A 19,330-nucleotide genomic window follows, 5' to 3' on the forward strand; every position below is an offset into this window, starting at 1 on the left:
GGGTTATTGGAAGAATAATTGCATTTTATTATTGATTAAGTAAAGGGGTGGTGGGAAAATCTTACTTTCAATTATTTGTAAGTTAAAAGTGATTTTCTTGATTTGTTATATGTTCAGATTCATATGTAATGCACTGTTACTACTTGAAAATCAATAAAGATTTATTAAAAAAAAAAAAAAAAAAGAATAGTCTTACTAAGTCAAATCAATGGTCCATCTAGCCCAGTAGCCCATCCTCATGATAGCCAATCCAGGTCACTAGTACCTGACAAAAACCCAAAGAATAGCAACATTCCATGCTACTAAACCAAGGCAATAACAGACTATGGACTTTTCCTCCATGAAATTGTCCAAACCTTTCTTAAAACCAGCTACGTTATCCACTCTTATCACAACCTCTAGCAATGCGTTCCAGAACTTAACTATTCTCTGAGTGAAAAAATATTTCCTCCTATTAGTTTTAAAAGTATTTCCCTGTAATTTCATCAAGTGTCCAGTACTGTTCGCCGTACCTCAAGAAGGACATGGCAGTACTTGAGGGAGTTCAGAGAAGAGCGACTAAACTGATCATAGGTATGGAAAACTTTTCATACGCTGTCAGGCTGGAAATGCTGGGGCTAGTCTCCCTGGAAAAGCGGAGACTTAGAGGAGACATGATAGAAACCTTCAAAATCCTGAAGGGAATAGAGAAGGTAGACAGGGACAGATTCTTCAGACTGTGGGGAACCACAAGTACAAGGGGGCACTCGGAGAAATTGAAAGGGGACAGGTTTAGAACAAATGCTAGGAAGTTCTTTTTTACCCAGAGGGTGGTGGACACATGGAACGTGCTTCCAGAGGTTGTGATAGGCCAGAGCACGCTACAGGGGTTCAAGGAAGGTTTAGATTGATTCCTAAAAGATAAGAGGATTGAGGGGTACAGATAGAAGTAGAGGTATGTTATAGGAATAGTCAGGGACCACTTCACAGGTCATAGGCCTGATGGGCCGCCGCAGGAGCAGACCGCTGGGCGCGATGGACCTCTGGTCTGACCCAGTGGAGGCAACTTCTTATGTTCTTATGTCCCCTAATCTTTGTAATTTTTGACAAAGTAAAAAAATTGATCCACTTGTACCCATTCTACTGCACTCAGGATTTTGTAGATTTCAATCATATCTCTCCTCAGCTTTCTCTTTTCCAAGCTGAAGAGCCCTAACCTTTTTAGTCTTTCCTCATACGAGAGGAGTTTCATCCCCTTTATCATCTTGGTCGTTCTTCTATGACCCTTTTCTGGTTCCGCTATATCTTTCTTGAGATAAAGCAACCAAAATTGAATGCAATGCTCCAGGTGACGTCATACCATGGAGCGATACACACATTTAGATCCGTTGTGAAGTTAGTATATACAGTATATGCACTCTAGCAGGGTAATTCTCTACAGGTCGCTGGGATCAATGTAAAAGGGTGCGGACAGTTCAGTGAAACAAAGTCCCAGATTGCTGGATGTTTTTGTCACTATTCAAAATATTGTTGGTCTCCAATGCTTATTTTTGCTTCCCTCACATGTAGATATCATCTCTACTTCTCTACTCTTCCTCCATGTGCAGCAATCCTGGTGCTTCTCTAACTTGCTTTCTTTGCTGTTGGTGCCTCTCCTGCCCTAATGGTTCACAGTTCAGATTAGCAGTTTGGCCTGTCTGGAGCTCTGCAGATTTCTTCTGCACTTCAGGAGATGCTGGCAACAGGAAAAACAGGTTTCAAGAAACACCTGACCTACCATGTCACTAACTCCATTCTTCTGCTGTCAGTTGAGATCAGAGTATGTGAAGGGAACTAGAAGAAAAAAGACTTGTAATAGATGCATCTGTGAGCAGGGATTAGAGGCATTAGTGGGTTCGTAAACAAATCACAAAGCCTCTACCCATGATTCTGATTTTTAAAGCAATAAACATGACTTCCCACATGCCACTCCCTCCAAGAATGATCTTGTACAAAATATCATACTCTTAAAATATTCATTGGGCAGTGGAAGCTACCAAGGTCCAGTAAAAGGTAAGCTTTAACTTCACTTTGATTAGCCATGGGATTTAGCAACCTGCAGTATTACAGTTGTGGCCACCGGACCCTGGTTAGACTGATAGCGCCCCTAGTAGACCATAGGATAACTGCTCCAGGCACGCTGCTCAATAGGGGGACCAGCCCTAAAGGCAAGGTATTATGCAAACAAAAACAAAATCAAAAAGGAATCCTGAAACCAGTCACACATTCAATGCTGTATTTTCAATCCTTTACAAGATTCTAGTTCAGATTTCTTTATTTCACGACTGTGCAAAACACAAAACTTGTAGAAAAAAAATCCAGATTAATGTTTTCAGCAGTTCAGGATCGACAAAAAATCACTGTGCCCTAACAGCAGTACCATGTCCTTCATCAAGTATGGCAACCAGTGCTGGACGCAGTATTCTAGGTGGGGCCGCACCATGGCCCGGTACAGTGGCATGATAACCTTCTGTGATCTGTTTGTGATCCCCTTCTTAATCATTCCTAGCATTCTGTTCGCCCTTTTTGCCGCCACCGCACATTGCGCGGACGGCTTCATTGACGTGTCTACCAGTACTCCCAACTCTTGGGAGGTCTCTCCGAGTACTGCACCGGACATCCCATATTCGTGTATAAGATTTTTGTTACTGACATGCATTACCTTACACTTATCCACGTTGAACCTCATTTGCCATGTTGCTGCCCATTTCTCGAGCATGGTTACGTCATATTGCAGATCTTTGCAATCCCCCTGTGTCTTCACTACTCTGAATAACTTTGTATCACCTGAAAATTTAATCACCTCACTCTTCATACCAATTACCAGATCATTTATAAATATGTTGAAGAGCACGGGTCCAAGCACCGAGCCCTGCGGTACCCCACCGGTGACGCTCTTCCAGTTTGAGTATTGTCCATTTACCCTCACTCTCTGTTTCCTATCTGCCAGCCAGGTTTTAATCCACATGAGTATTTCACCCTCGATTCCATGGCTCGCAATTTTCCAAAGTAGTCGTTCATATGGAACCTTGTCGAACGCCTTCTTAAAATCTAGATATACAATGTCGACTGGGTCACCCTTGTCTATCCGCCTGGGTACTCCTTCAAAGAAGTGCAGCAAGTTCGTCAAGCAAGATCTTCCCTTGCTGAAGCCGTGCTGGCTGGTCCTCATCAGATTGTGTCCATCAAGGTGCTCAATGATGCGGTCCTTTATCAGCACCTCTACCATCTTTCCCGGTACCGAAGTCAGACTCACTGGTCTGTAGTTTCCTGGATCTCCCCTCGAACCTTTCTTGAAGATCGGCGTAACATTTGCCACATTTCAGTCGTCCAGAATCCTTCCTGATTTGATCGACAGATTGGCTATTAACTGAAGCAGTTCAACTATAACCCCTTTCTATGTTTCTATGTAATCACAGCCAGTGGCATACTAAGGACAGGGTGATGTGGTGGTGGTGGTGGTGTTGGGGGGGGGGGGGTTGTTCATCCCAGGCACAGGGAATAAGAGGGTACCATTTTTTTGAACCTGATGCTGCAGCCCAGCAGTACTGGCATCTTTCCCTCTCCTCTTCCCCTAGTCTGGCATCCCTCCTCTCTCTCCCAAGTCCATCCAGTGTCCCTCCCTCTCCTCCTCATGTCCTGACAACATGCCTCAACTATTTTTCTCCGGGAAACCCAGACATATGACCTTACCCCACCTCGTTTCACCTCCAGCCCACCCTGTTCCACCCTGTTCCACCCCAGCACCGCCTCCAGCCCTGCCCAGTTCTGCCCCAGCCCCACCCCCCCACAAAGCCTCCTCTCTTCTTCTGGACAAGCTCCAATCGCATCTAGAGGGCCTGGAGCATGTGTGGATGTGTGTGACACCATCTGCGCATGCTCAGAGGCCCTCCAGATGTGGCTGGAGCTCGTCAGGGTTTTGCAAAACCCAGACAAATGCCAGGTTTTTGAAAGTCCAAGAGGAAATGTCCGGGTTTTCCCAGACATCTGGTAACCCTAACTTTGGCAGATGTTTGGCAACCACAGTGATTTAGGCAAGTGACTACCTGGTTTTGGAAAGCCTGTCCGAGCACCAAGACAGTTTTCTAATAAGAAGATACAGTGGTACCATGGTATACGAGCATAATTTGTTCCAAAGCACTCGTATATCAAAGCTTATTTCCCCATAGGAAATAATGGAAACCCAGATGATTCGTTCCACAACACAAAAACTAATGTATAAAACCCCCAAAAACTAATGTATAAAATAAAAAGGAGAAAGACACCGAAGCGCCAGAAGAGGAGAAGAGCTGCAGCCTGGGTGACTCCCCGGTACTGCTGCTCCTGTCTTAGCAGCCGCCATTGCTTCCGGAGCTGGGCTCGGGTACTGATGCAGAAGCCGGCATGGCAATGCGTTGCGGAGCAGAAGCGGCGAACCCGCAGGCGGTGCTCGCCCTGCTTTCCCAGACCTGTAACGGTGGTGGTGGAGGAGGGCCTCACAGCTCCGCAGCAGCCCAGTGCACACCCCATTACCTGCAGGAACGTAAACACCACCAACACCGGCCGGACCTGTACGCTGACAACCACCTCCCAGAGCTCTAACCAGGTGCGTGCGAGCTGCACAGAAATAGCCCCGCCTTGAGTGAACGCGTGCACCATCCCATCTCTGGAGGAAGGCGTGTTCACCAGTACCTTCCTCTGATCCCGTCACCTCGCAACAAGGACGCATTCCCAGTGGGAAGAAGCGTACACAGTAGGTATTTGACTGCTTGTTTTGTGAGTTAAAATTTGCTGGAGTGTTTTGCTCGTTTTACAAAACACTCGCAAGCCATGTTACTCGTAACTCGAGATTTGACTGTATGTCCGGATTTTTCCAGATGTCTGGTAATCCTACATTAAGCAGAATATTTGCAGCATCCTGGAAATATACACATATTAATTTTAACATTTGCTACCTGCCAGCCCTAACTCCTCAGTAAAGCCATGGAAACAATGATGTTCAACAGTATTGTAATAGAAATCCCATGGTTACTGGCAACCATATAATGATTTGCCTATCCATGTTTTTAGTAGGTTTCCAAATGGCCACCAGTTTCAGATTTACTATCCTTTAGTTTATTGTTGAGGTAAGAATCAGAACTTTCAGATTAACAGAAAGAAGGAAATTTGCCGGCTTAGTCCACTTAGCTAGTGGTAATACACTACAGGTAGACGCTTTTTCAAGTATTTGTGACCAGTCTTTAAGAGTTACGCTTCCTTCGCGAGGCCAGTTCAAAACGAGTTTACAGATGATACATGCAAAACTCTGAAGGCTGGAGAAAGCCTAGCTCTTGGAAACCACACAGTAGTTAGCCTAATGAAAAAGGTAGCTCCTGCAGCTTGTTTGGTCTTTACTTCTGTGAAGAACCAAAGCAAATAAATGACACAAAAGGAAGAAAGGAGTTTGGATAACGAGAAGCGTGGGAAACTGGAGGAGTAGACAGATCAGCCAGTAGGAAGAAAGAAGTTGCCTTGTCTCTGCTATGTGACCTTCACTCAACGTTTCACATGAGATGGGTGCACTGTGTTCCATTTCGGAGGACAAAAGCAAGTTCAGATATAAAAACTATGTGACCTAGTGACCCTGTGAGCAGCATGAATGCAGAATCCTCTAGAGTTTCTACCTTTGAGCCAAGTTGGCTAAAGTCTCTTGTTTTAGAAGAAATTTATCATACCGAGTTTTCACTTCTGCAGATAGCAGCAAGCAGAGAGGCTTGCATAGCAGGGTCCAAATACTTCACCCACCTCCACTCCTACAGTCTCGGAGCAAAGGAAGAGGGTGTTCACCTAGAGCAGTAGGGTAGCCAAACCTGACCAGAATCACCGTGAGCCCTAACCAGGGAAAAACCTGACCAGAATCACCCTGAGCCCTAACCAGGGAAAAGATATCTAGTTACTGTCGATGGGGTACACTCAGTGGTGTAAGAAGGGGGGGGAGGAGAGGCAGACTACCACGGGAGCCCTGTCAGTGGGGGCACCAGCATCTCTCTGCCCCGCCATGCTCACGCCATCCATCCCCCCGCCCCGTATCTCTGTAGATTTTCACTAGTGCAAGCAACTTCTGCCTGTTGCTAGCGCCAGCCTAGTTCCCCTCTGAATCACTTCTGGGTCATGGGGCCAGGAAGTGATGTCAGAGAGAAATCTGACGCTGGCACGAGGAGCATGCTTGGGAAAAGCCACTCATACTGGCGAAGATTTAGAGGTACAGGAGGGGAAGGGATAGCATGAGAGTGAAATGGGAGGCAGGAACTAGTTGGGGGAGGGTACGGGGGGGGGGGGTGCTTCCTATCCTTACTATGCCACTGGGAACACTGATGTACCCACAGAGAAAAGGGAACAAGTTGCAGAAACCAAGAAAAATGGGAAGCATGGAGAAATTCCTAATAAAAGCTTCAAAAGCTCCACATTCCAGTTATCTATACCTCTTTTTTTTTTTTTCTTTTTAAGTAACATTAATTAATTTTCAATATACGTGCGCGCGCACTTAGGAGACTGTGATCCCTGACCGTGTGCTGTATCCTTCCATGGCTGTATTCTATTTGCGGCTTGCGGCGGCTTGAGGCGCGTGTGCCGGCTTGCTATGGCTGGCAGCGCGTGCAATGGCTTGCGATGGCTGGCGGCGAATGCAGGGATTTGAGCGGCGGTGGTGGTTTCACTCCTGATAGCTGGCACCTAGAGGAATGGCTGGAGAGTGTCGTGTGACTGCTGCGAGGTGTCCCATGCTTGCTGGTAAAAATTTCCAGCTGGAAGGCGTGCTGCTGGACACGGGGGAGGTACAAGGAAGGGAGAAGGCCTACTGCTGGACAGGGGGATCAGGTAAGGGGTGCTGCTGGACAGGGGGGAGGTAAAATGAAGGGAGAAGGGCTGCTGTTGGACAGGGGGAGCAGTGAAGGGGTGCTGCTGGACAGGGGGGGAGGTAAAACGAAGGGGAAAGGGCTGCTGCTGGACAGCGGGAGCAGGGAAGGGGTGCTGCTGGACACGGGGGAGGTACAAAGAAGGGAGAAGGGCTACTGCTGGACAGGGGGAGCAGGCAAGGGGTGTTGGTGGACAGCCGCCGAAAAGAGAGAGGCAGAAAGAAAGAAAGACAGACAGAGAGTGGCCAAGGAGAAAGAGAGAGAGAAAGAAAGAAAGAAAGAAAGGCAGACACACACATCTATTCTAGCACCCGTTAATGTAATGGGCTTAAAGACTAGTTACTAATAAGCCTATCTTATTGTAACTGTTACAATCCACAAAGGGTATATACAATCACAAGTCTATCAATTGATGCAGAAGAAAAAAAAAAAATTGGAGTTCCTGCATGGAGATCAGCTGTTTTTATTTATTTATTTTTCTTTCTTTGCAACCAACCTTTAATCTGTCTTTAATCCCAAAGCAGAAGTAAAACGAGAGCAGAGCACACAGAAGAGATTTGTAATAATAATATGCGCTTGCTTACTGGTGGTTCTGCCAGAGCTTGTAGTATCAACCGGTTTGTTATGCCCAGAAGGAATTTACAGATCTACCGTATATACTTCTAAATCGAACAGCAGCAGTACAAGGAGACGTTACCTCGGCACACATCTACCCTGATGAAGAATGGCTCTTAGTAAAGATTCCCGCATTACCTTGAACGATGGGAACAAAATGCCAATTATTGCTTTGGGCACGTTTTCTCAAGATGATGTAAGTACATGCTCTATTATGAAAGAATTATTTATTTGTAAAAAAAAAGAACAGTGCTTTTGGTTTGTCCATATTTAAGGTAAGGAGGTACACTGTATTATATCTAACTTTGCTTTTGAGGTAGCTCTAAGACGTAGCTAATCGAATGTGTTTTGTACTAAGGGTGAAGATCTGTAGTGCAAAAGTTATCTAACAAGGGAAAGAAGAATCACATCATGGTGATGTCAGAACTTAGGTGTGATGGGCTCAACTTTCCTTGAACTGCTTAACACTTGGGGCTCCTTTTATCAAGGTGCGCTACGGGGGTTAGCGCGTCGGACATTTCATCACGCGCTAACCCCCGCGGCAAGCCCAAAAACTAACGCCTCATCAATGGAGGCGTTAGCGACTAGCTTACCAGGCGGTTGAACGCGCGGTATTCCGCGCGTTAACTGCTTACCGCACCTTGATAAAAGGAGCCCTTAGTGAGTGCTAATCAATTTAGCGCGCGCTAAATCAAGTTTGCGTGAGCTAAATCGGTTAGCGCACCTTAGTAAAAGTGGGGGTTGGTTTCCCAAATATTGAAGAGCAAGGGTTAACACAAGGAAAAGTGACCTGATTCGCTTTTGACCTGACGTTTGGTAGATGAGAGTTATCTCTGCAAGCCAGCATTCATCAGTCAAATGCTCCCAGCAGCCGCCTCTTTTTAAACAGATAAGAGCTGTGCGGGTTAACAATTTTCCCAGCAAATGTTTTAATTACGGAGCTTAAAAGTGAAGTGTTGGAAGGCTAATTATATGACTGTAGAAAGATTGCTACCCCCAACGTGTTCAAACATGAGAATGATGCAACATGAGAATGATGTTTTTCAACTCTCTGTATTCCAAAAGCAGACTAATATTTCCTATGGAAAAGCAAACTTTTCTTAGCCAACTCTGCAGTTTCTCACTGGAAGAGATGGGTTTTTTTGTATAATAAACGTCCGGCTCAGGAGTGATATGAAAGAGGTCTATAAAATAATGAGTGGAGTGGAAAGGGTACATGTGAATCGCATGTTCACTCTTTCCATAAATACTAGAACTAGGGGATATGCGATGAAGCTACTAAGTAGTAGATTTAAAACACACTGGAGAAAATATTTCTTCACATGTGCTATTAAACTCTGGAATTTGTTGCTGAAGAATGTGGCAAAATCAGTTAGCATAGCAGGGTTTAAAAAAAATGTTTGGATAATTTCCTAAAAGAGAAGTCCATAGGCCATTATTGAGATGGACTTGGGGAAATCCTCTGCTTATTCCTAGGATAAGCAGCATAAAATCTGTTTTACTACTTGGGATCTAGCAAGGTACTTGGGACCTGGGTTGGCCACTGTTGGAAAAAGGATTCGGGCTTGATGGACTTTCGGTCTGTCCTTGTATGGCAATTCTTATGTTCTTATGTGAACCAAGTCTAGGACAATCGAGCCATTGTGACATCACTGATGAGTTTGGCTCTTAGGCATTGGTGGAATGAGGTATTGTGATGTCACAATACCAGCTCTGGTTATCAGAGGCTGAAACTTTTCACACTATTTATTAAATTTTCTAAGTCTAATTGGCCAATCAGGCCTTAGATTAAGTGGGAATGGGCGGACCCGCTATGCCTAAGGCCTGATTGGTCCAGGATGGGCCGGGAAGGGGCGGGCCCGCCTCATTTCGACGAGGCAAGACCCATCTGTAAGAACAGGTTTGGTGGAGTGGGGGTTGTTAGCGCCGGGGGGGGGTGCGTCTTCGGGCAGGAGGGATTGGGCACCCTCCTGCCAGCGACCGATATTGTCGGGGGGGGATCGGTAATGTCGGGGGGGGGCGGTCGGTAGTGTCGGGAGGGTGCGTCTTCGGGCAGGAGGGATTGGGCACCCTCCTGCCAGCGATCGGTAATGTCGGGGGTGGGGGGGGGCGGTCGGTAGTGTCGGGGGGGGCGGTCGGTAGTGTCAGGGAGGGGGGTGCGTCTTCGGGCAGGAGGTTTGGGCACCCTCCTGCCAGCGATCGGTCAGGGGGCCACGGCCCGCTATACTTATAGCGGCAGAGAGATCCCTTGCCGTGATAAGTGTAGCGGCCGTGTCTAGTTTAGGCCGATTCTGAATAGGACGCCTCTCCCGGGCGTTCTATACAGAATCAGGGCCTAGGTGTCTTGCGGGCCTCGCCTTCAATATAGGCGGCCTGCCTAGGGAGCATTTTTTTAAAAAAAAAACGTGCATCCCGATTGGCTGATTAGACAACTGTAGGACATCTACAGCTGCCTAAAATCGGGACGCACTTTTAGAGAATCAGGCCCCCAGTGTCTGCACTGAAATCATCTTCTCTAATGGTCAGCACCATCCTCCCATCTGGAAAGGATCATCATCCTAGACTGTAGGCTCTTTTCCATCCTTGCCCATTATAAATTTATCCTGAATCTGTGGACCAGGATATATTTTTAGCCCCCTGCTCATGTGATGGTCACTTTTCACAGTGATGTCTGTCACTCTTTCCATAGTGCTGCCATCCTCTTCGTAAAGCACTTCATTCTACAAGTTGGCAATCTCAACTGTTGTCCTCACCTCTGGTGTGTTGGATTGACCATCCTCTTCAGTATTAGCAAGGTTGCACTCTTCCTGACCTGATACTTCCAAGTCCCAGCATCATCATCTGCTCTTGGGGTTTTAACTCACAGCACTCTTGAGGTAGCACAAACTCTGGACCAGCCATCTCTATATCTTAAAGTTGCATTTCCTTTCTCATGGACTCCCTCAGTCACTCCTTAAATGTTTGCTCATACACTGCAGCAGCAGAGCCTTTGCTCTAAACTCCTTTTGGAGCTGGGACCTCCAACTCTGCACCTCTTGCAAAAGTTCTGGGTGAAATGCCAACACAAAGCTCAAGGGGTTCCCACTCTCTAAGAACTTCACTGTAATGTTCCTCAGCTGCTTCATGGTGTCTTCCTCATAAGCACAGTTGTAGCAAGGTATACACGGGCAGTGCAGTTCACAGGGCACAAGGAAGTGGGGGCTCCAAAATTGTATACTGTTCATTGCCTTCCCTGCTTGGCTGTGATACAGTGGGTGGGATAGGAGGTCTAGAGGGTGTGCCGCACAGGGCATGTTTCTGACTTGGCACATAGGCCTGCAGCAACTCACATAATACATCTATATTCTTGGCATCTGTTCTCCAGAATTCAGGCACACTGGATTGGCCCTCTTTCTCAGTACTGGTCAGGCCACTCTCTATCCAATGTGTCTCTTTGAATATCGGTTGCTCACTTGACACATACACCTGATTCACCACTGAATCACTTCTATAACTGTTTGGACTAGCATCTCCTGAAATCCATACTACACGAAGCAACAGACCGATACATAAAGACAGTAAGTAAACGCAGGAGAAACAAAAAACCCCAATGGTTCAGTAAAGAAATTTCAGACCTAGTTAAACAGAAAAAAGACGCATTTATCACCTACAAACATCTAGGCAGAGAGGGGGCAAAAGAGTACTATCTAGACAGATCTAAAGCTGTCAAAACGGCAGTCAGAGAGTCCAAACTCCAAATGGAGGAAGAGTTAGCACGGAAAATTAAGAAAGGGGATAAATCTTTCTTCAGCTATATTAGTGACAGGAAAAGAAACAAAGATGGGATAGTACGCCTGAAGCAATCGGACGGTAACTTTGCGGAATCAGATTCTGAGAAGGCAGAACTACTAAACCAATACTTCTATTCAGTATTCACCCGAGAAGCGCCGGGAGTTGGTCCACAGCTGCAGACGGGAGATAACCAGAAAGATCCGTTTCAAGATTTTGAATTTACGCCCAGTAGCGTCTACGACGAACTATCAAGACTCAAAGTAAAAAAAGCCATGGGACCAGATAACCTACATCCCAGAATGCTAAGGGAGTTAAGGGAAGTCCTGGCAGAACCATTATCTGTTCTTTTCAATCTTTCCCTAAGCACAGGAAGGGTCCCCTTGGACTGGAAAACCGCCAACGTAATCCCACTCCACAAAAAGGGCTGCAGGACAGAGACAGCAAACTACAGACCAGTGAGTCTCACGTCTATAGTGTGTAAACTCATGGAAACACTGATCAAACAGAATCTTGACACAATCCTAGACGAAGAAAAACTACGTGATCCACACCAACACGGGTTCACCCGGGGTAGATCCTGCCAATCTAATCTGATTAGCTTTTTTGACTGGGTTACTAGACAACTGGATGCTGGAGAGTCACTGGACGTAGTGTATTTGGACTTCAGTAAAGCATTTGATAGCGTCCCTCATCGAAGATTACTGAACAAGCTAAAATCGATAGGATTAGGAGACACTCTAACTACATGGGTTGGGGATTGGCTGAGCGGCAGACATCAAAGGGTAGTGGTGAACGGTACCCCATCTGAAGCATCTGATGTGATAAGTGGAGTGCCGCAGGGCTCGGTCCTAGATCCGATTCTATTCAACTTATTCATAAGAGATATGACGCAAGGACTGAGGGGAAAGGTATCGCTGTTCGCAGACGACGCCAAACTTTGCAACATAGTAGGCAGAAGCTTATTACCTGATAATATGACACACGATCTACTGCTGCTGGAACAATGGTCAACTACTTGGCAGCTTGGCTTCAATGCTAAAAAATGCAAGGTAATGCACCTGGGAAAGAGAAACCCGCGTAGAACTTATGTACTAAATGGTGAAACCTTGGTTAGGACCACAGCGGAACGCGATCTAGGAGCGATCATTAGCGAGGACATGAAGGTTGCCAATCAAGTGGAGAAGGCTTCCTCCAGAGCAAGACAAATGATGGGGTGTATCCGCAGAGGTTTCGTCAGCAGGAGACCTGAAGTTATGATGCCGTTGTACAGAGCCATGGTGAGGCCTCACTTGGAGTACTGCGTTCAGTTTTGGAGACCTCACTACCGAAAGGACGTGCTGAGAGTCGAGTCGGTGCAGCGAACAGCCACCAGGATGGTCTTGGGGCTCAAGGATCTCACGTATGAAGAAAGACTAGAGAAATTGCGGATGTACTCACTTGAGGAAAGAAGGGAACGAGGAGATATGATTGAAACGTATAAATATATCACGGGGCATATCGAGTCAGAAGATGATATCTTCCGGCTCATGGGACCCTCGACCACCAGAGGGCATCCGCTAAAAATCAAGGGAGGGAAGTTTCATGGCGACTTCAGGAAGTATTTCTTCACCGAGAGAGTTGTGGATCATTGGAACAGACTCCCACTCCAGGTGATAAAAGCCAGCAGCGTGACGGATTTTAAGAGAAAATGGGATACTCACGTGGGATCTTTAAGGGAGTAAACTCAGGGGGGGAGGATACTTGGAATGGGCAGACTTGGTGGGCTATAGCCCTTTTCTGCCGCTTTTTCTATGTTTCTATGTTTCTATACACTCGTAGTCCCAGCTCCTGTTGAACTCAAACTCTTTCAGGTTCTCAGCTGGCCATCTGTAAGGCATCTAACATGGCTCTCTTAACCAGACTCTCCTCCCTGCCATGATCAGCTGAGGGACTGGGGCTTGGACCCCCCAAAGTGAAGTTGGCCAGCAGGAAGGATGCCCACTCCCTCCTGCCGCCACCCCTGAACCCACCACTTCATCCTGCTGCCACCCGTGACCTCCCCCCCCCCCCGACAAATCTCCTAGTAGGATCCACCCCATAATCAGAATGGAGGCAGAAGGGATGCCCATTCCCTCCTGCAACCACGGATAGCCACACCCTGTGCCAGCAAAAATCAGCAGAAAGGATGTCCACTCCCTCCTGCCAACTCTACCCCCCCCACCACAAGGCCCACTTGAATCAACCTCTCCCCACACTCCTTCCTACAAAAAAAATCAACAGGAGGGATACCCACTCCTCCCTCCACCGGATGCCCCCCTCCCCCCACCCTGAACCTCCTGTACATGTAAATTAGTTGAAAGCAAGAGAGATGCCCAGTCCCTCCTGCTTCTCACGCCCACTACTGCAAAATGGCAGGTCTTCTCCTTCCCGGGGCATCCTGGGATGCACAGGGAGGGGGCTAAGGCCCTGATTGGTTCAGATGCCTAAGGCCTCTCCCGGGCACACAGAGGGAGGAACCTAAGACCCTGATTGGCTTGACTGAGCCTGTTTAGAGCATCGGGTCAGCAAATATGATCAGTTGCTAAACCAGTCAAACCAGTTTAGTGATGATCATTAGACGATTAGAGGCTTTAGTGCAGGGGTGTCCAATGTCGGTCCTCGAGGGCCGCAATCCAGTCGGGTTTTCAGGATTTCCCCAATGAATATGCATTGAAAGCAGTGCATGCAAATAGATCTCATGCATATTCATTGGGGAAATCCTGAAAACCCGACTGGATTGCGGCCCTCGAGGACTGACATTGGACACCCCTGCTTTAGTGCATCTAGCCCCCAGGCTGCTATGCATTCAGGAGTTGGTCTTGTTTCAGGACACCTAGCTCCTGCTCTACTCTAGTCTGTACCAGCTTTTTTTGCCTGCTGTGATCTCAGCAGCAAAACTTCACTTTCACCTTCTTTAAATCAACTTCTTTGGTTACACCCAGCTGCAATAGTTATGCTTGATTAGGGAAGACTCTCAGGCTTGCTATTCCCTTTCATTCAGCCCATTTCCCAGGTGCATTCAGTAGCTTAATCAAGACTTTTGTAGCTTTCAGCCTGAAGCCACAATAGATCCTCATTGTTCTTCCCACCAGGAGCAGCCTCTAGGGTTTTACTTGTTTTGTCACTTCTTTTTTTCTCCTCTTCCCCTTTGCTACTTGCTGACTAGGTAGGGCTTGTACAACAGCTCCCAACCAAATGTTACTTTCTTCTGACTTCAGTCCAGATTTTTCCTGCTTCTCTGGCAGCACTCCACAGTCGTGCTGCCTGATTCAGGGAAAACTTTTTCAATTCGATTTGGCCTATTGAATTGATTTTTCGATTCGATATTCCTGTCCAATCAGGCGTTTGTTTGTTTTTTTCAAACATCCTGGTGGATTTATTTTGCAGATTTTCCACCAAACCCAAGCCCTTTTCCCTCTCTAATCCCACACCGGCGCTGTGGTGTAAACAAAATTTTTTTTAAAAAGACTTTTCCTCTCTCTGTTACGTCCTAGTTCACACTCGCTGTATAACACCGGCTCTGGCAGGATACACATTTCAAATCTGACATATTGTAACCACAAAATAGAAAATAAAATTATTTTTTTCTACCTTCCACTGCCATATTCAACATTTGTTTCTTTCCCACTGTCTACAATTTCTCTCTCCTTGCCTTGTGCCCTGGGTCAAATCTCTCTACTTCCCTCCATGTTGCATCTTTCCTTCCTCCCCTCCATTATGATGTGCTTCTCTCTCTCCATCTCTCCTGCCCTACACCTTATGTCCAACATTTCTCCCTCTCTCTTATAGAAACATAGAAACATGATGGCAGATAAAGGCAAATGGCCCATCTAGTCTGCCCATCCGTAATAACCATTATCTCTTTTTTCTCTCTAAGAGATCCCATGTGCCTATCCCATGCCTTCTTGAATTCAGATTCAGTCTCTGTCTCCACCAGTTCTTCCAGGAGACTGTTCCACACATTTGTAAAAGAGTATTTCATTAGATTACTCTGGAGCCTATCACCTCTTAACTTCATCTTATGCCCTCATTCCAGAGCTTCCTTTCAAATGAAAGAGACTTGACTCATGTGCATTTACGCCATGTAGGTATTTAAACGTCTCTATCATATCTCCCCACTCCCGCCTTTCCTCTAAAGCAGGGGTGCCCAATACGTCGATCGCGATCGACCGGTCGATCGGGAAGGCAACGCTAGTCGATTACGGAGCCCATCCCGGGTTCCGTGATAGACTCGTGTTGCCGTCCCAATCGACCGGTCGATCAGCCTTCCTCTCTCCGAGGTTCCCCACTGGTCATCACTTCACGCACACTCATTCTTGCTGCGCCCTTCCTTGCCCGACTGCCAGAACCTGTCTTCCCTCTCTCGCTTTCTCCTATAGACACTCTTTGATAGACTGGGGGATGATGTCACTTCCTTCGGGAGAAGGCAGGAGGGAGGTCTAGGGAAGTCACGACCCTGGAGAGCTAAGCGCCGGCTGCCCCTGGCGGAATCGACAGAGCCGCCAGACTGGAGAAAGGCGGTCGGGAGCAGGAAGTGCTCTGCACAAAAATGCCAGAGCTGCTGCTGCTGCTCTGACGTCTTGAGCCTGAAAATGGGAAGTTGAAGTGGTTCCTGGGGAGGGAGGGGGGGGGGGGCTATGCATTCTTGTAAGTGCCGTGCTGAAAGGAGACTGGAACGGATCTCATGGAAGGATTTATAGACTGGTTTTTTTCTTTTCCTTGGCCCTGGGCATCAGGAGATTTGGGCCTGCAAAAGCCTCACGCTGACAAGCATTCCTCTCCCCGACGTCAATTCTGACATCGGAGAGGAATTTATGGGCCAGCCAATCACTGCCTGGCTGGCCCGGAACTTTCTCTCCGACATCAGAATTGAAGGGGAGCGGAATGCTGGCCAGCGCAAGGATTCTGCAGGGAGAGCTTGGGGGGCAGTGGCATGGAGGCCTGTTCCCCGGTGGCGACGGCAAACCTAGTGGCTTGGGGGAGGGCAGGGAGAAAGAAACAAAAGAGGCAAAATTTCAAGAAAGCCAGACTCTGTAAGCAGTGCAATCCTGCAAACATACAATAGTTTAGTAACTATTAAAGGACTATACTTCTTAATACAATACAGCAAATTATTAAAGATTGCCGAGATATTAAGTACTAGATAATATTTCATAATGCTGATGCGTTCCAGCCCCTTTTCTACCTTTGTTCTCTGGGTGTTTTTTATTTTTCAAATCCGATTGATCCTAAATTCTCTCCCTCAGTCTTCTTTACTGTAATCCCGACATTTCCCATTCACAAGGGGCCTTTTTTATGAAGCCGATTAATGCGGGCTGTTGCGATAACTGCCCCAAAGCCTATAGGGATTTAAAGTGCTTCAGGGCTTTTGCTGCATAGCGAGGCTTCATAAAGGAGGCCCTAAATTAAAAATAACTTTTTTTTCTACTTTTGTTGTCTGCTTTGTTTTCCGATTATGTCTGTTGCCAGTCTCTCATTTCTTCTTTCTTTTTCCATGGTCTCCAGTTCGTCTCTTTCACTTTCTTTCCTACATCCATCTCTGACTTTGATATTTTCCTTTCAGCTCTCCTCCATTTACTTATTTGTCTCTATATGCTCTGATTTCATTCAATGTTATTATCAGGTAAGAACATTAGAATTGCCATACTGGGACATCAAGCCCAGCATCCTGTTTCCAACAGTGATCTTTACTGTTCCTATTTTTTTTAAACCACATACACCTACAGATTTTTATCTCTCTCATCTTAGCCCTCCCATTCCTCTTCAGCCTATTATTCCCCAATTTTTTGCCAACTCTCCCCTCTCTTCTTCTTTCCAGCACCTTCTCTCTCCCCCTCTTCTTTCCCCTCTTCTTTCTTTTTTAATTTAGGGCCTCCTTTATGAAGCCTCGCTATCAAGTGCTATGCAGCAAAAGCCCTGAAGCACTTTAAATCCCTATAGGCTTTGGGGCAGTTATCGCAACAGCCTGCACCTCTATTTTAATCTTCTGACCAGAATCTCCATTCTTTCTCTTTCAAACCACTCTACAGAATATCCCATCTCCCACTTCCATCCAGCATCTCTCCCAATCACTTTACTCCCACTCATATCTAGAAATCTATATCCCTCTCTGCCTTCTGTGTCAGCACTTCCCCTATCTTTTTATTCCTCCCATGTCCAGCATCCCATTTCTGTCCCTAGCCTCTTTCAATATCCAGCACCCCATTTGTCTTCTTACTCCCCCATGTCAAGCATCTCCCCTATGTCTTCCTACTGACCCCTTGTCCAATATTTTCCTTCACCTTACAACCCATATCCAGCATCTTTCAATATCCTTTTTCCTTCCTACCTAATCTAGTATTTCCTCTTTCCTTCCTCCTTCTCTGTCATCACCTTTCTCCATCCTATTCCAGTACTTCCCCTCTTTATCCCTACCCTAATCCAGTGTCTCCCCTCTGTCATCCGCATGTGCATTATCTCCCCTTCAACCCTCAAACAAGCATATTCCCTTTTTTTCTATCCTCTTTCTTGCTGCCCTCACTCCTTTTGTCTAGCACCTCTGCTCTTTTCCCTCTATCTAGCATCATCTCCTTGTATCCCTAATTTCCCTCCCCTCTTTGTGTTCAGCATGTTTATTAAAATCTTTATATAATCATATACAGCCAAAAAATATTCAAAGCGGTTTACAATATAATTCAATCAAAATTATAAGAGAGCTCCATTTAAATAGAAAAGAAGAAAATAAATAACATTTTTAATACGTATCCCATCTGTCTTCCTACTCCCCACCCCCATACCTTCTTACTCTCCCCTCTTATGTCCAACATTTTCCCTGAAGCCCTACTCCCTGCAGGGTCCAATATCCCCATATGTCCTCTATATCCCTATTCTCCCCTCCCCTCCCACTCCTCCTGTCCATCTTTCCTTTCTTCCCTCACTGCAGCCGGTTCTAATCACTTTCTCTCCCATCCTGATCCATTACTTCCCTTCTATCACACTATTTCCCCCATATCAACTATCCCACTCTCCTGCCCCCAAATAAGCATACCACCTTTCTTCCCTCCTCCCCGAATCCAGCACTCTTCTCTCCTGGCTGGCTGGCTAGCCCTGATCTGGCATCCCATCTCTTAACCTCACTCAGCTGTCAGCACCAGGACTCAGCCCCACAGTCACATTATCCACTGAAGCCAAGCAGCAGATTGTTATCATGGCTACGGACTGCACACTTGAAGTGCACAAGTGCAGAAAGCCCTCCAGTAGCACTGCCAAATCATCTGCCACTGCTACTGCTAAGTTGGGTCCAGGATAGGAAAAGCTGCAGGGCCTTCCATCTTGCCTATACGACTAAAGACTCTTCTGCTCTTACTTCCACCCCCTCTGAAGTCGCTTCCTAATTTTGAGGGTGGGAGCAGGACCGGCAGAGCTGTCACATAGGCCCCACAGTTTGTCCAATACTGCACACAAGTTAGCAGTGGTGGTGGTGGGTGATGTGACAGTGGGGCTGGGGGCGCTTCTTGCACCTGAGCGCTGTGGTAGGCAGCCCATAAGAATGATGACAATCTGCTGCTTCGGCTTCAGGCCAACTTACAGAAATGGCTGCACAAGTTCTCTGGGCAATCTTGCGAGACTGCGAGAACTCGTGAGACTGCCCCGGGAACTTGCGCAGCCATTTCTGATCGTGGCTCTGCACAGGGCAGGAGCGAAGAAAAATCGCTCCTGTCCCGCTTCACTGCCACCAGGGTTCAAAAGATATGTCCAGGAGGCGGGAGGGAAGCTCGGTCTTCCAGGTACTTGTTGCTATGTTGGAATGGTTCATGTATTGACTAACTAGTATAGAATTCTACCTCAGAAGACTAGTAACCTTTTTGTTTCTTCTAAATGAATGACAGTTTCAATTACCGACTCCTGATGACAAAGAAAAAGAAAAAGCAGTCAGCACTGGAAAGGTTTGTATTTGCTTTTCTAATCTTTTTTGTCCTCTTATGTGATCCATGAACTGATATATGATCATGGCAGTCTTGAGCATTATGTCGATTCAGGTAAATAATAACAAAAAA

The 19,330-nt window shown here is 46.5% G+C and overlaps 1 protein-coding gene across 2 annotated transcripts in view; it reads left to right on the forward strand.

Moving 5' to 3' along the window:
* The first annotated feature begins 7,183 nt into the window (after positions 1-7,183).
* Positions 7,184-19,330, forward strand: part of LOC117364122 (aldo-keto reductase family 1 member C3-like) — a 57,425-nt gene continuing 45,278 nt past the window's right edge. Inside the window, exons 1-2 of one of the 2 annotated variants that reach the window (XM_033952998.1) lie at positions 7,184-7,701; positions 19,163-19,219. In XM_033952998.1, the coding sequence (XP_033808889.1) occupies positions 7,615-7,701; positions 19,163-19,219 (144 nt within the window). In that variant the 5' untranslated portion in view covers positions 7,184-7,614. The remainder of the gene's footprint in view (positions 7,702-19,162; positions 19,220-19,330) is intronic. The other variant, XM_033952997.1, reaches the window with a different exon arrangement.

Source organism: Geotrypetes seraphini, chromosome 7 (assembly GCF_902459505.1).
Source record: "Geotrypetes seraphini chromosome 7, aGeoSer1.1, whole genome shotgun sequence".
NCBI lineage: Eukaryota > Metazoa > Chordata > Amphibia > Gymnophiona > Dermophiidae > Geotrypetes > Geotrypetes seraphini.